The 17722-nt window shown below is 51.1% G+C and overlaps 1 protein-coding gene across 1 annotated transcript in view; it reads left to right on the top strand.

Annotated features, from left to right (window-relative positions):
- Positions 1-17722, top strand: part of LOC119958374 (misshapen-like kinase 1) — a 189500-nt gene that overhangs the window by 6952 nt on the left and 164826 nt on the right. The window contains exon 2 of the mRNA XM_038786859.1: positions 17467-17592. Within this exon, the coding sequence (XP_038642787.1) occupies positions 17467-17592 (126 nt within the window). The remainder of the gene's footprint in view (positions 1-17466; positions 17593-17722) is intronic.

Raw genomic sequence — 17722 nt, 5'->3', positions numbered from 1 at the left:
GTGATTTTAGCTGGGTTAGGAAATGGGGCAAACGTATGTTGGGGATGGTGGGTGTACTTTAGTTCAGTTAGCCGAGTGGTTCATGATGCGGAGTTATTCAAACAGCGCGGGTTCAATTCCTGCAGCGACTGAGCTTATTGATGCAGGGTTCGCCTTCTCAGCCTTACACCTCGCCTGAGGTGTGGTGACGCTCCGGGTAAACCACCGCCAGTCAGCTCTCTCTCTCTCTGAAAAGGAGGAGAGCAGCCATTGGTCCTTGGGGACGATGACAACTTTCACTTCATTTCGTTCTCTTGGCTGAGGTCAATGCAGGAGAGGGAGCTGTTTTTAAAAAAAATAATTTTTATTAAAGTTTTCACAAAATATCAATAACAAAATTCAGAAAGAAAAGTGGAAACTCCCCCGCCCCAAACACCCGTCATCAACATGCCACCTCCAAAAGAACCCCGGCACCGATCCCCTTAGGGCAAATTTCACCCTCTCCAATTTAATAAACCCCGCCATATCGTTGACCCAGGCCTCCACGCTTGGGGGCCTCGCATCCTTCCACCGGGCTACCAGGGACGCAAAGGCCAGAACACCGGCCTCTTTTGCCTCCTGCACTCCCGGCTCCTCTGCAACCCCAAATATTGCGAGTCCCCAGCCTGGCTTGACCCTGGATCCTACCACCCTCGATACCGTCCTCACTACGCCCTTCCAAAATTCCTCCAGCGCTGGGCATGCCCAGAACATATGGGCATCGTTAGCTGGGCTCCCTGAGCACCTAACACACCTGTCCTCGCTCCCAAAAAACCGGCTCATCGTTGTCCCGGTCATGTGAGCCCTATGCACCACCGTAAGTTTTAAGAGGCCTATCCTCGCGCACGCAGAGGAGGAGTTCACCCTCCCTAGGGCGTTTGCCCACGTCCCCTCCTCGATCTCCTCACCCAGCTCCTCCTCCCACTTACCCTTCAGCTCCTCCACCGAGGCCTTGTCGTCCTCCTGCATCACTTGGTACGTTGCTGAGATCCTCCACTCTCCAACCCACCCCCCCGAGGGCACCCTGTCCTGGACCCCGCGCGGCGGCAACAGTGGGAACTCCGGCACTTGCCGCCTGACAAACGCCCTTACCTGCATATACCTGAAGGTGTTCCCCGGGAGGAGCCCAAACTTCTCCTCCAGCTCACCCAGGCTCGCGAACTTCCCATCCACAAACAGGTCCCCCATCCTCCTGATACCTGCCCTGTGCCAACTCAGGAACCCGCCATCAATTCTCCCCGGGTCAAACCGGTGGTTCCCCCATATCGGGGACCTCACCGAGTCCCCCACCTCTCCTCTGTGCCGTCTCCATTGCCCCCAAATTTTGAGGGTAGCCACCACCAGGCTCGTGGTATACCTCGTTGGAGGGAGCGGCAGCGGAGCTGTCACCAGCGCCTCCAGGCTCGTGCCCACACAGGATGCCATCTCCATCTACTTCCATGCTGCCCCTTCCTCCTCCATCACCCACTTGTGCGCCATCGCTGCGTTGGCAGCCCAGTAATACCCTCAGAGGTTGGACTGCGCCAGCCCCCCCCCCCCCACTCCAGGAACACCCTTCTCACCCTCAGGGTCCCCTGCGCCCACACAAACCCCGTAATGCTCCTATTAACCCGCCTGAAGAAGGCCTTTGGGATAAGGATGGGGAGGCACTGGGACAGGAACAGAAATCCTGGGAGCACCGTCATCTTGACTGACTGCACCCTACCCGCCAAAGACAGCGGCAGCATATCCCACCTCTTAAACTCCTCCTCCATTTGCTCCACCAGCCTCGTGACGTTAAGCTTATGCAGGGCCCCCCAGCTCCTGGCCACCTGAACCCCCAAGTACCTGAAGCCCCTCTCCGCCCTTTTTAGTGGGAGCTCACCAATCCCCTCCTCCTGGTCCCCTGGGTGAACAACGAACAGCTCGCTCTTCCCCATGTTAAGCTTGTACCCTGAGAAACCCCCAAACTCCCTGAGAATCCTCATTACCTCCGGCATCCCCCCCACCGGGTCCGCCACATACAACAAGTCATCCGCATAGAGCAACACTCGGTGTTCCTCCCCACCTCGCACCAGCCAACTCCAGTTCCTCGACTCCCTCAACGCCATAGCCAGGGGTTCAATTGTCAGTGCAAAGAGCAGGGGGGACAAGGGACACCCCTGCCTCGTCCCTTGGTATAGCCGAAAATACTCCGACCTCCTCCTATTCGTGGCCACACTCGCCATCGGGGCTTCATGTAAGAACCTGACAAACCCCTCCCCTAACCCAAACCTTTTCAGCGCCTCCCGCAAGTACCCCCACTCTACCCTATCGAAGGCCTTCTCCGCGTCCATCGCCGCCACTATCTCCACCTCCCCTTCTACCGCCGGCATCATTATAACATTCAGGAGCCTCCGTACATTAGTATTCAACTGCCTCCCTTTCACGAACCCCGTTTGATCCTCGTGAATAACCTGCGGCACACAGTCCTCTATCTTCGTGGATAAAGTCTTCGCCAACAACTTGGCGTCTACATTTAAGAGTGATATCGGCCTGTATGACCCACACTGCAGGGGATCCTTGTCCTGCTTAAGGATCAAGGAAATCAGCGCCCGAGACATCGTCGGAGTCAAAGCCCCTCCTTCCCTTGCCTCGTTGAAGGTCCTAACCAACAGAGGGCCCAGCAGGTCTGCATACATCTTATAGAATAGAATAGAATAGAACAGTACAGCACAGAACAGGCCCTTCGGCCCTCGATGTTGTGCCGAGCAATGATCACCCTATTTAAACCCACGTAACCCGTATCCCAACAATCCCCCCCCATTAACCTTACACTACGGGCAATTTAGAATGGCCAATCCACCTAACCCGCACATCTTTGGACTGTGGGAGGAAACCGGAGCACCCGGAGGAAACCCACGCACACACAGGGAGGACGTGCAGACTCCACACAGACAGTGACCCAGCCGGGAATCGAACCAGGGACCCTGGAGCTGTGAAGCATTGATGCTAACCACCATGCTACCGTGAGGCCCCATAGATTTCGACTGGGAACCCATCCGGCCCCGGCGCCTTCCCCGGCTGCATGCTCCCTATCCCTTTGACCAACTCCTCCAGTCCCTCCACCTGTCCCTCCTCCACCCTCGGGAATCTCAGCCGGTCCAGAAAATGCCCCATCCCTCCCTCCCTCCAATGGGGGTTCGGACCGATACAGTTCCTCGCAGAAGTCCCTGAAGACCCCATTGATGCCTACCCCACTTCGGACCATATTCCCTCCCCTATCCTTAACTCCACCGTTCTCCCTGGCCGCATCCCACTTCCGAAGCTGGTGCGCCAGTTCGCCTTTTCCCCATATTCATACACCGTCCCCCGTGCCTTCCTCCACTGCACTTCCGCCTTCCTGCTGGTCAACAGGTCGAATTTGGCCTGGAGACTACGCCGCTCCTTAAGCAATCCCTCCTCCGGAGCCTCCGCGTATCTCCTGTCCACCCTCACCATCTCCCCCACCAATCTCTCTCTCTCTGCTCTCTCCTCTCCCTATGGGCCCGAATGGAGATCAACACCACCTAACCACCGCCTTCAGCGCCTCCCAGACCGTCTGCACTCGGACCTCCCCATTGTCATTGGCCTCCAGGTACCTCTCAATATATCCTCAGACCCGCCCGCCACTCCTCGTCCGCCAGCAACCCCACCTCTAAGCGCCACAACGGGCGCTGGTCTCTCTCTTCCCCCAGCTCGAGGTCCACCCAATGCGGGGCATGGTTAGAAATGGCTATCGCCGAGTACTCTGTATCCTCCACTCTCGCCATCAACGCCCTACTCATGACAAAAAAAAAATCAATCCGGGAATAGGCCTTATGCACATGGGAGAAGAATGAAAATTGCCTGGCCCTCCGTCTTGCAAACCTTCATGGGTCAACCCCTCCCAGATGGGCCATAAACCCCCTCAGCACCTTAGCCACCGCGGGCCTCCTGCCCGTCTGGGACCTGGATCGATCCAATGGGGGACCCAGCACCATGTTAAAATCCCCCCCCCCCCCCCCCCCCCCCCCCGTTATCAGGCTCCCCGTCTCCAAGTCTGGAAATCCGGCCCAACATGCGCCGCATGAAACCCGCATCGTCCCAATTCGGGGCGTATACATTGACCAGCACCACCCGCTCCCCCTGCAGCTTGCTGCTTACCATCACATACACAGCCCGCCACTGTCTGCCACAATGTTCGACTCCTCGAACGGTACCCTCTTTCCCACCAGGATCCCCCCCCCCCCCCCCCCCCCGATTTTTTTGCATCGAGCACCGAATGAAACACCTGGCCTACCCATCCCTTCCTCAGTCTAACCTGGTCTGCCACCTTCAGGTGCGTCTCCTGAAGCATGACCACATCTGCCTTCAGCCCCTTCAGGTGCGCAAACACGCGGGACCGTTTGACCGGCCCATTCATTCCCCTTACAGCAGCAACCCGGTACCCCACCCCCTCCCCCAGATAGGGCTCCCCTAGCTGCATTGCTCCCTCCATTGCACTCCCGTAAGTCAGCTCACTCCTTCGACCCCTCCCAGCGTGGGGCTTCCCCTCCTTCCCATTGCCCACCAGCATGTTCTCCTCCTTCCCCTACCGCTCTCAGCGCGGGAAAAAGCCCGCGCTTCCCAGCTCCGGCCCTGCCCCCTTCAGCCCTCAGCGCGGGAAAAAGCCCGTGCTTCCCAGCTACGGCCCCGCCCCCTTCAGCCCTCAGCGCGGGAAAAAGCCCGTGCTTCCCAGCTATGGCCCCGCCCCCTTCAGCCCTCAGCGCGGGAAGAAGCCCGCGCTTTCCACCTACGTGACCCCGCCTCCTCTGACGCCGCTCCCTTTACCGGCCCGTTCCCCTCGCGGGGCCCCAACCTTCCTTCCCACCATCAGCCCCCCACACTGCAGGTCTGCCCCCCTCCCCGAGCCCATCCGAGCAAAAACAGTGCCCCACCCACCCTAAAAGCAACAAAGAACCAACAATAAACAGAGAACCCCCCCCCATCAAATGTAACACAGCTACACGCAAGCCCCCGTACCCAACCCTCAGTTTGAGTCCAATTTTTCGGCTTGAACAAAGGCCCACGCCTCCTCCGGGGACTCAAAGTAAAAGTGTCGGTCCTTTTAGGTGACCCACAGACGCGCCGGCTGCAGCATGCCTAACTTCACTCCCTTCCTGTGTAGCATCGCCTTCGTCTGGTTGTACCCGGCCCTCTTCTTCGCCACCTCCGCACTCCAGTCCTGGTAGATCCATACCTCCGCGTTCTCCCACTGCTGCTCCGCTCCTCTTGGCCCACCTGAGCACACACTCCCTGTCAGCAAACCGGTGAAACCGCACCAGCACCGCCCGTGACGGCTCATTACGCTTGGGCCTTCTCACCAATATTCTGTGGGCCCCCTCCAGCTCCAGGGGCCCCTGAAAGGACCCAGCTCCCATCAGCGAATTTAGCATGGTGACCACATAGGCCCCCACGTCCGACCACTCCAGCCCCTCCGGAAGGCCCAGGATCCGCAGATTTTTCTGCCTCGAACGGTTCTCCATCTCCTCGAACCTCTCCTGCCATTTTTTATGGAGCGCCTCGTGCGCCTCCACCTTCACCGCGAGGCCTAAGATCTCGTCCTCGTTTTCGGAGACCTTTTGCCGGACCTCTCGGATCGCCACCCCCTGGGCCGTCTGGGTCTCCAGCAGCTTATCAATTGAAGCCTGCATCGGCTCCAGCAGCTCCGCTTTAAGCTCCTTAAAGCAACGCTGAAGAGCCTCCTGCTGCTCCTGTGCCCACTGCATCCATGCTGCCTGGTCTCCGCCCGCCGCCATCTTGTGCTTCTTCCCTCGCACCTGCTTTGGCTTTGCTACCACCTTTTTACTCGCCACTCCTGGTCCAGGCCATATGCTACTGGGGAAATGTTGCTGAGTCCTTCCCACGTCGGGAAACGTCGAAAAAGTACCGCTGGGGGCCCTAAAAAGAGCCCAAAAGTCCGTTCCTAGCGGGAGCTGCCGAACGTACGACTTAGCTCCTCATAGCCGCAACCAGAAGTCCAGGAGAGGGAGCTTAATCCCGCATCCGACGTTTGATTCCATTCTACATTCAACATCTTTCAGATCCCATTTTCCTCATGATCTCCAACCCCCTCCTCATGCAATGGCTGAATGACTTTGAATTGATCTCCGCTCATCCCCCAACGAGGCAGTGTTTGTCTGGTCAGAATATCCAAGTTACAGCTGTACGTTTTCTTTGGCCTTTTCGTTGTGCACCAAACCGTACCTTTTCCTCCGCAGCTATGACCACTCAGACTCCACGCCTGTTTCGGATTTGCTTCCCTATCTCGGGCAGCTGTTTTTAGCATTTTCATCACTTATTTCCGGACCTGATTGGATATAAACGCTTGGAATTTGGGAAGATGCTATTCCTCTCTCACCTCCAGGCTGCCAGCCCCTCTCCCTGCGACAATCCTTTCACATTGTTTCAACATCAGTACTGCCATGGCAGCACGTTGCCGGGCAGCACGGTAGCACAAGTGGTTAGCACTGTGGCTTCACAGCACCAGGGTCCCAGGTTCGATTCCCCGCTGGGTCACTGTCTGTGCGGAGTCTGCCCGCTCTCCCCGTGTGTGCGTGGGTTTCCTCCGGGTGCTGCGGTTTCCTTCCACACTCCAAAGATGTGCAGGTTAGGTGGATTGGCCATGATAAATTGCCCTTAGTGACCAAAAAGGTTATGTTGGGTTACTGGGTAACGAGGATAGGGTGGAAGTGAGGGTTTAAGTGGGTCGATGGGCCGAATGACATCCTTCTGCATTGTATGGACAGGGAGGATAGCAACAAGCTTTTTCCACGATTGAGGATGTCAATTACAAGGGGTCACGATTTCAAAGCGAGAGGGGGAAAGTTTAAGGGAGATGTGCGTGGAAAGTTTTTTACGCAGAGGGTGGTGGGTGCCTGGAATGCTTTGCCAGCGGAGGTGGTAGAGGCGGGTACGATAGCATCATTTAAGAAGCATCTAGACAGGTATATGAATGGGCGGGGAACAGAGGGATGTAGACCTTGGAAAATAGGAGACAGATTTAGATAAAGGATCTGGATCGGCGCAGGCTGGGAGGGCCGAAGGGCCTGTTCCTGTGCTGTAATTTTTCTTTGTATGTTCTATGTTCATGGTGGGGGATCCTCTCAGCCCCCTCATGTCTGCCCAGCTGCAGGTATATAATCCCACTTGCTGTTCCTGATCCCCACTTCCTTGTTCTACTGAAGCCGAGATTCATGGCAGAACCTCTAACTGGGTTCTTCCCCGTTAGCACAAAGCTATGGAACTTCTAACACACCCCCTTTTCCCTCAAAACCTGCAGGTGTGAGAATCTAACATTGGCATTGTGGAATCGCTGCCTGACAGACCTGTCTCAGTCTCCACTGCCACGGCTTCCAGGCTGTGACGGTGCTCTGCAACATGGCCCCATGAACCTTTCTCTTTGTTTCTCGCCAAGAGCGACGTCGCGCCAGACCCGGGACTGCTTGATGGCGACGCCAATATCAAGATGAGAAACCACGTTAACGTCCGGTGATCTCGGTATGCAGATCCCTCTCTCTCTTTTCCCAGTGGCACAAGGAGGAAGATCAACAGCCCAAACGATTAAATAAAACATATTTCATAGAATAGAATCGCTGCCGTGCAGAAGGAGGCCATTTGGCCCTTCGAATAGGCGCCGACCCTCTGAAAGAGCACCCCACCCTATCCTGACAATCCCTTAACCCAACCTGCACATCCCTGAATGCTTAAGGGACACCTGATCATGTCCAGTCCAAGTAACCTGCACATCTTTGGACTGTGGGAGGAAACTGGAGCACCGGGAGGAAACCCATGCACACACGGGGAGAGCGTGCAGACTCCACACAGACAGTGACCTGAACCCGGGTGCCTGGCGCTGTGAGGCAGCAGTGTTAACCACTGCGCCACCGTGCCACCCTTTCTGCACCTTCAAACGGAAATCAAAGTCATGTCAGACAGCAAATTTGTGCATTGATTATGCTGCCCTTTTGGTTGCCTCTCTTGCTGCCTTTGTGGCAGATCAATGCAAAACTAGCTGCAAAAAAGACCCGGAACATTGAAATGCATGATTCACTGGTGAGTGTACACGCCCTCCAGGTCAACCCCTAGCATTCATCCAGTTGAGCAAGAATTGCACCATTTATCTTGTTCTCTGCCATAATGATGACTGTACCTTTAACCAATTCGGGGTTCTGCAGTTGTGCATTGCCAGCCACCAACTGCAAAACAGGCTCTTTGGACTTTCAGGCAGACTTCAACCAGAGGCTGCCTGCCACGGTTAATGTCCGCTAATGTGTTTAATTAAACAGCGAGCTGACTCAAAAGTAAAGTTCACCTTTTTGGGGATTGACAGTGATGTTTGCTTCTTTTTTTTAAATACATATAAATATAGAAAGCAAATAAAATCCTGGTCTCTGATTAACGCCCACGGATTGGGAGTGGGTGTACATCAGTGAGCCATTGTGCGTGTGCGTGCGTGTCATTTGCAGAGCACAAGCAGTGCAAAGCTGATTCAGCCCACTGCAGCAGCGTTAAGGGGTGGGAATGGTTCTATTGACAAGATTATAAAAAGAGGCGCTTCCTCTGCGGAGCGCTGTGCAACGCACCTGTCCCAGCCAAACATTTATCTGGAAAATAAGTTTTGCCCTGACTTGACACTGCAAGTGTTTTCCTCCGTAACGCTGTATTTCTCTAACTGCTTTACAGGCCTTCTCTTAACGCCTGCTCCAATTATAACGCAAGCTTTCAGAAAATCCTCCCCTGAGCTTTTAGGGGACTAGAAATATCTGCGTTCTGAGTAGGGGCGTTTAACACACTTTGGGCACTTTCCAATTACAAAAGAAAATGTGTTCATGTCCCTCCGTCAGTTTTGCTCTGTTACTTTTATTGATTTAGATGCAGCCAGCGTGCGTGAGAATGCCGGAGGTGCCAAAATATTCCATGTGGGAATCCTGCGTTTCAACCCTCTTTGAAATTCCTGTTTCCGTATTAACGGGCCACAGGTCGGTTTACTTACCTGATCTGTTCCATCTTTCCTTTCGCTAACGCGCAGCATCATCTGTGTCTTCGCACAAGCGCATTCGGGGTTTGTACTGAGGCCCCAGCGGTGGAGGTTGGCCCAGGCCGGTTTAGCAAGGACCACACTCGCCGTGGGCGTTCGCAGCCTGCCGTTTCACAGATGGAGTCTGCCGCAAGTAACTTGGTGACTTCCCCGCGTATCCCACTCCTTGATCCAAAGGATGTCTGCTGGTCGATCGTGCTCAGCAAGGGTGTCGCGTATGGGGCGCCCGAGATGGAAGGTGGGCAGTGGGTGGGTTGAAAAGGCCATCATGGGAGTGCTCAGCGAGGTAGAGCATGGATGGTTTCGTCCAGCTTGTAGTCGACAGATGTGTGGGGGAGTGATGTTCAGGAGGATAGGGGAGGGCCGTTGAGTGGAAGGTTTAAGTTACGATGCACATTGGTGCATTGAATTGAGCGTCGAGAAGATGTGTGGGTGATGATCGTTTCCAGACAGGTACTCTGCTATGGTAATGATAGGCCAAGAGGTCTGGAGTGCAGTGGCAGCAGAGGCCCACGTAGATCCAGCAAGTTTGGTTCGTGGGCTCTTTCTGCTTTTGACCCGTTTGCTTCAGGTGTTAACAAAAAGCCGTAGCTTTGAAGAAGAGAAATAAGAATTGGATTTTTCACCCACTAATAGAACAGAAGGAGGCTGTTTGACCCATTGAGTCTGCACTGACCCATCTAAGCCCTCACATGAAATGAAAATTGCTTATTGTCACAAGTAGGCTTCAAATGAAGTTACTGTGAAAAGCCCCTAGTCGCCACATTCCGGCGCCTGTTCGGGGAGGCTGGTATGGGAATTGAACTGTGCTGCTGGCCTGCCTTGGTCTGCTTTCAAAGCCAGCGATTTAGCCCTGGGCAAAACCTTCCCCTATCCCTATCCCTGTAACTCATGTTATGGGTCAGGGTTTACCCAAAGTGTATCATGGAATTCGCCTCACCCACAACTTTTAATAGATTGTGGTACAGAACATAGAACATTACAGCGCAGTACGGGCCCTTCGGCCCTCGATGTTGCGCCGACCTGTGAAACCATCTGAAGCCTATCTGACCTACACTATTCCATTTTCATCCATATGTCTATCCAGTGACCACTTAAATGCCCTTAAAGTTGGCGAGTCTACTACTGTTGCAGGCAGGGCGTTCCACACCCCTACTACTCTCTGAGTAAAGAAACTGCCTTTGACATCTGTCCTATATCTACCACCCCTCAATTTAAAGCTATGTCCCCTCGTGTTGGTCATCATTCGAGGAAAAAGACTCTCACTGTCCACCCTATCTAACCCTCTGACTATCTTATATGTCTCTATTAAGTCACCTCTCAGCCTTCTCCTCTCTAACGAAAACAACCTCGTCCCTGAGCCTTTCCTCGTAAGACCTTCCCTCCATACCAGACAACATCCTAGTAAATCTCCTCTGAACCCTTTCCAAAGCTTCCACATCCTTTCTATAATGTGGTGACCAGAACTGCACGCAGTACTCCAGGTGCGGCCGCACCAGAGTTTTGTACAGCTGCAGCATGACCTTGTGGCTCCGAAACTCAATCCCCCTACTGATAAAGGCTAGCACACCATATGCCTTCTTAACAGCCCTATTAACCTGGGTGGCAACTTTCAGGGATTTATGAACCTGGATGCCGAGATCTCTCTGTTCATCTACACTACCAAGAATCTTGCCATTAGCCCAGTACTCTGCATTCCTGTTACTCCTTCCAAAGTGAACCACCTCACACTTTTCCGCATTAAACTCCATCTGCTACCTCTCAGCCCAGCTCTGCAGCTGTCCCTCTGTATCCTATAACATCCTTCAGCACTATCCACAACTCCACCGACCTTCGTGTCATCTGCAAATTTACTAACCCATCCTTCTACACCCTCTTCCAGGTCATTTATAATAATGACAAACAGCAGTGGCCCCAAAACAGATCCTTGCGGTACACCACTAGTAACTGAACTCCAGGATGAACATTTGCCATCAACCACCACCCTCTGTCTTTCAGCTACCCAATTACTGATCCAAACCGCTAAATCACCTTCAATCCCATATTAGAATTATTAGAACAGTACAGCACAGAACAGGCCCTTCGGCCCTCGATGTTGTGCTGAGCAATGATCATCCTACTCAAGCCAACGTATCCACCCTATACCAGTAACCCAACAACAACCCCCCTCCCCCCAATTAACCTTATTTTTTTTGGACACTAAGGGCAATTTAGCATGGCCAGTCCACCTAACCCGCACATCTTTGGACTGTGGGAGGAAACCGGAGCACCCGGAGGAAACCCACGCACACACTGGGAGGACGTGCAGACTCCGCACAGTGACCCAGCCGGGAATTGAACCTGGGACCCTGGAGCTGTGAAGCATTTATGCTAACCACCATGCTACCGTGCTGCCCCATACTTCCGTATTTTCTGCAATAGCCTACCATGGGGAACCTTATCAAACGCCTTACACCACATGACACCACATATACACCACATCAACCGCTTTACCCTCATCCACCTGTTTGGTCACCTTCTCAAAAAACTCAATAAGGTTTGTGAGGCATGACCTACCCTTCACAAAACCGTGTTGACTATCGCTAATCAACTTGTTCTTTTCAAGATGATTATAAACACTATCTCTTATAACCTTTTCCAACATTTTACCCACAACCGAAGTAAGGCTCACAGGTCTATAATTACCAGGGTTGTCTCTACTCCCCTTCTTGAACAAGGGGACAACATTTGCTATTCTCCAGTCTTCCGGCACTATTCCTGTCGACAAAGACGACATAAAGATCAAGGACAAAGGCTCTGCAATCTCCTCCCTGGCTTCCCACAGAATCCTAGGATAAATCCCATCTGGCCCAGGGGACTTATCTATTTTTACACTTTCCAAAATTGCTAACACCACCTCCTTGTGAACCTCAATCCCATCTAGCCTGGTCGACTGAACCTGAGTATTCTCCTCGACAACATTGTCTTTCTCCAGTGTAAACACTGACGAAAAATATCCATTTAACGCTTCCCCTATCTCCTCTGATTCCACACACAACTTTCCACTACTATCCTTGATTGGCCCTAATCTTACTCTAGTCATTCTTTTGATCCTGATATACCTATAGAAAGCCTTAGGGTTTTCCTTGATCCTATCCGCTAACGACTTTTCGTGTCCTCTCCTCGCTCTTCACTCTCCCTTTAGGTCCTTCCTGGCTAACTTGTAACTCTCAAGTGCCCTAACTGAATTTTCCAACTGAATTGTCATAGAATTTACAGTGCAGAAGGAGGCCAATCAGCCCATCGAGTCTGCACCGGCTCTTGGAAAGAGCACCCTTCCCGAGGTCAACAACTCCACCCTATCCCCATAACCCAGTAACCCCACCCAACACTAAGGGCAATTTTGGACACTAAAGGCAATTTATCATGGCCAGTCCACCCAACCTGCACATCTTTGGACTGTGGGAGGAAACCGGAGCACCCGGAGGAAACCCACGCATACACGGGGAGGATGTGCAGACTCCGCACAGACAGTGACCCAAGCCGGGAATCGAACCTGGGACCCTGGAGCTGTGAAGCAATTGTGCTAACGACTGTGCTACCATGCTGCCCTTCATGGGGAGCTGACGGCCCACTCTACAGGTGCGGTACAGCAGAAATGGAAAAGTATTTTTTAAAGCAAAACAATGTTTATTCTATGAACTGAAGTTAACCTTTTTAAAACATACAGTGAACATCTTGGAAACCATTAATTCAAATACAACTCCCAAAGACTACAACACTAAGTAATCCTTTCAATTTTCCTTTTAACATCCATAAGACTTAAAACACCTTTTACCAGAAGCACGTCAGGTTTACATTCACGACTGAAAACATTTATAATTCTGAATTCACCAAATGATCAAGAGATAGTCTTTTGATGGCAGAGAGAACAGCAGTACACCTGCTCTGTCTGGCTTCAGCTCCAACACTGAAAACGAAACTAAAACACACCCTGCAGCAAACAGCCTAAAACAAAAGTAAAGAGCTCACAGACACTCTGACATCACTGCAGTAATAAACACCCATGTCTTAAAGTTACTGTCACATGACACCCAATAACCCCTCCTAACCTTTTCTGGTCACGAAGGGCAATTGATCCTGGCCAATCCACTTAACCTACACAAACTGAAAGCGTTACCTGTGTTTCCCTCGCCACAGACGGTGTCAGACCTGCTGAGTTTTCCCAGCATTTACTGTTTTTATCCCACTCCCAAGTATGTTTGGTTGAGATCGTTCTTCATTCCACGGCCGATATGCAGGTTTTTATTGGAACTGGCATTTCTGATGGGTGGTGGGATCCACCAGAGGGATTCAGTGTGAGGTGAAAAAATTAATGAAAAATGAAATGAAAGTTGCTTATTGTCACAAGTAAGCTGAAATGAAGTTACTGTGAAAAGCCCCTAGTTGCCACATTCCGGCACCTGTTCGGGGAGGCTGGTACAGGAATCGAACCGTGCTGCTGTCCTGCCTTGGTCTGCTTTAAAAGCCAGCGATTTAGCCCAGTGTGCTAAACCAGCCCCAATGTGCCATGTGCTGCAGTAATCTGTCAACTTCATAACGTCTTTGTTCAAGGGTGTGGTCCAGAGAGTGTGGAGGCTGTGGAGAAGGGACGGAAGACGTTTACCAGGATGTTGCCTGGTATGGAGAGCATTAACTATGAGGAGAGGTTGGATAAACTCGGTTTGTTTTCACTGGAACGACGGAGGTTGAGGGGCGACCTGATAGAATTCTACAAAATAATGAGGGGCATAATGCCTGGAACCCGCTGCCGGAGGTGGTGGTGGAAGCAGGAACGATAGTGACGTTTAAGGGACGTCTCGACAGAATCGGATGGGAATAGAGGGATACGGACCCCGGAAGTGTAGAAGGTTTTAGGTGAAACCGGCAGCATGGTCGGCACAGGCTTGGAGGGCCTGTTCCTGTGCTGTAATTTTCTTTCTTCTTTGATGAGATGTAATGTTCTAAGCAAGGCCAAATTGGGACTCACACACCATTCACACATTTGTATTCCAGCAACTATTTGTCCCAATGCTCAGTCACGGTCCCTCATAACATATTCTGGTAACTTCCCTATTTGACCGTGGCACATTATATTGCTTCTTTATCTAAGAGGAGAAATCCGAGTGGCTCAGTATTGTCCTTGACAGCGCTTTTGGAACAATCGCTGCACTCCTCATTCGATTGGCCCTTCCTGTCAATGTGAAGCTGAAGTCACCAAGCGTTGGATTGTTCACCCACTCATAGAACATGAAGTGCAGAAGGAGGCCATTCGGCCCATCGAGTTTGCACTGACCCACTTAAGCCCTCACTTCCCCCCTCTATCCCTGTAACCCAATAACCCCATCTAACCTTTTTTGGTCACTAAGGACAATTGGTCATGGCGAATCCACTTAACCTGCACGTCTTTGGACTGTGGGAGGAAACCGGAGCACCCGGAGGAAACCCACGCAGACACGGGGAGAAGGTGCAGACTCCACACAGGCAGTGACCCAGCGGGGAATCGAAGCTGGGACACTGGCACTGTGAAGCAATAGTGCTAACCACTATGCTACCGTGCCGCCCTTATGCTGCACATAATAGGGTATGTTTGCTGCGTTGAGACTGTTGAAAATTAAAATCACTTATAGTCACGAGTAGGCTTCAATGAAGTTACTGTGAAAAGCCTCTAGTCGCCACATTCCGGCGCCTGTCCGGGGAGGCTGATACGGGAATCGAACCGTGCTGCTGGCCTGCTTTAAAAGCCAATGATTTAGCCGAGTGAGCTAAACCAGCCCCATTAACTGTTGTGAGACAGGTAAGTTAGTTTTAACCTCCTGATGACAAAGTGTTGTTGCAATGATGACCGTGCCCAGCAGGAGAGAAAGCTCAGGCATTCGGCGTATGTGCTTAGCTGAGGAGCCAATGGTGAGAAGCTGCTTTCTGTGGGTTTGAGACCAAACGTGTCTAAGTCAGGATCCTCCCTAAAAGTCCAGAATTGTGCTTTCTGTCTTATTCATGGCTGTGCCAATTTCAATTTGATGAACTGGTGATGTGGAAAGAGGTGTTCTTCAAGCTGCTGCCTTGTTGATGAATAAATCCGACCAAATTAGAACAGCAAAATCCATTGGTATCAACGGCTTGAAATACGAAACAAGGCTGAATATGGATTTAAACTGTATCTGTGCCCCCCCCTCTCTCTCTCTCTTCCCCCCCCCCCCCCCCCCCCCCCCCCCCCACACGCACACACACACACACACACACACACACACAAACACTTCCAAATAGCAAAAGGTGAAGTGACTTTTCAGCATTTAATTTAGGGAAATTTGGGTTTGAGGTGGATTTAAAAAGTTGGTCGGAGGGGAGAGTTTTTTGCCAGACAATTATCGTCTCCAACAAGCGAGAAGCTAGCCACCTCCCCCTGACATTGCCATTGCTGGACTCCCAACTTCAATGAGGGCTTACCATTGACCAGACATGTACATGGACCTCCAGTGTGGAGGTATGAATCGAATTGGCTGAAGACGTGCTGGGAATTTGAGGAGGAGGCAGAGACGGAGCATCCAACCCGGCACTTCTGGCTGAAGGAGGTTGCAAATCCTTCGACTTCAGACCTCATTGCAGCCTTGGTCCAAACATGGGCTGAGGTGCTAAAACCCAGAGGTGAAAAATGAAATGAAAATGGTTTATTGTCACAAGTAGGCTTCAAATGAAGTTACTGTGAAAATCCCCCAGTCGCCACGTTCCACCACCTGTTCGGGGAGGCTGGTATGGGAACCTCCCATGGTGTCCCACCCTTGTCAGTCCTTAACGTCAAAGCAGCAAATAACCATCGTGGGGCCTTCATAAAACTGAAGTCAGTGGGGATGAGGGAATACTGTCCACTGGTTGGAGTCCGACCTTGCACAGAGTAGGTTGGTTGTGTATGTGGTGGAAACTGAGGGGGAGTTGCAGAGACAATGTCTTCTCAAGGCTTCCAGTGTATTTGCCCTATTAATGTTGCTTTCTCTCTTTGTATAAATTAAGCATTAACCTTGTAATGCTACCTCCTGCTGCAAAGGTTAACGCTATAACAATCTGTATCCAATATCAGCAAATACTAGAACTAAGCATACGATTCTGCTTGAGCACCAGTTTCAAACTGAAAGTGGACCCGCCTGATTTATGTCTGGTCTGCACAAACATCCTCTTGACTGTTTGGGCTTCCTATTACGGGCCAGGGTTTAGAGAACCCCAAAGTGTATCATGGAGTTCACCTGACCCACAACTTTTAACGGATTGTGGTTATGGGGAGCACAAGGGCCCACTTTACAGGTGTGATGCAACAGAGATCTAAAGTACTTTTAAAACAAAACAATGTTTATTATATGAATCCAGTTAACATTTTATAAACACACAGTAAAACTCTTAGCAACTATCAACTCAAATACTCCCCCAAAGAATACAGTACTCTATAAGTAACCCTTAATCTTTCCCAGCAACATCCATAAGACAACTACCCTCTTTAACAAAGACAGCAGGTTTAAATTCTCTACTGAGAGCGGTTATCACTTTTAAATTAGCAAGTGATCTGAAGACATTCTTTTCATGCAGAGAGAGATCAAAATTACACCTTGTTTGGCTGGACGCAGCTCCAACTCTGAAAACGACTGTAGCTCACTGTAGCTGCCAGCCCAAGCAGACAAAGGTAAAGCAGACAGACAGCCCAGCTCCACCCACACTCTAACATCACTACAGCTATTTGATAAACACCCATTTCTTAAAGGTACATTCACGACAGCTATTTAATAAACACCTATTTCTTAAAGGTACATTCACGACAGCTATTTGATAAACACCTATTTCTTAAAGGTACATTCACGACAGCTATTTGATAAACACCTATTTCTTAAAGGTACATTCACGACAGCTGTTTGATAAACACCCATTTCTTAAAGATGCTCTCACATGACATGTCACAAGAGTACTGATGCTTGCAAGAGGGTTCCCATACCGAAAACCTGAAGCACGACTTTTAGGAAGACTTGATGAAGTATTTATGTTCAGGCAATAAATTCGAAACTCTAAAGCTTCAGTTCTCCCCTCCAAGGTGCGAAAACCACACCCAGAATAGTAAAATGCTGTCAGGCCTTTTTATAAGTCGAGCGTAAAGCTTTTGTCGGTTCGGCAGCATCTGCAGCAAGAGAAACCGAGTTAAGGTGAGTCCAATATGATGATTCTTTGGAATACCGAAGTTCCAAAGAAGAATCAGATTGGGTTGTGCGGGTCAACTCTGATGCTGGCAGATCAGCTGTGTTTTCCGCAGCACTTTGCGTTTTTATCTCCGGTCCCCAGCATCCGAGGCATTTTGCTCTTTGGTGATGAAGATTTTGTTTATTTTTTAAATCCAGGACGAAGAGGAGGAGATCAAACAGGAGATTAACATGCTCAAAAAGTACTCGCACCATCGAAACATTGCAACGTACTATGGTGCCTTCATCAAGAAGAGCCCTCCAGGCCACGATGACCAACTCTGGGTGAGAAATCCAACTTCATTCGTGTTTGCTGGGGCTAAATACTGTCCTCTTTTCGTGAATATGACACCGGATGATTCTCAAAACTGCATGGTCCCATGATTCAATTTGTCGTAACAACAGCATGAAAGGT

The sequence above is a fragment of the Scyliorhinus canicula genome, chromosome 29 (genome assembly GCF_902713615.1).
Source record: "Scyliorhinus canicula chromosome 29, sScyCan1.1, whole genome shotgun sequence".
NCBI lineage: Eukaryota > Metazoa > Chordata > Chondrichthyes > Carcharhiniformes > Scyliorhinidae > Scyliorhinus > Scyliorhinus canicula.
Note: the sequence above shows the minus strand (reverse complement) of the source record. Positions and strands in the feature narration are given on the sequence as shown.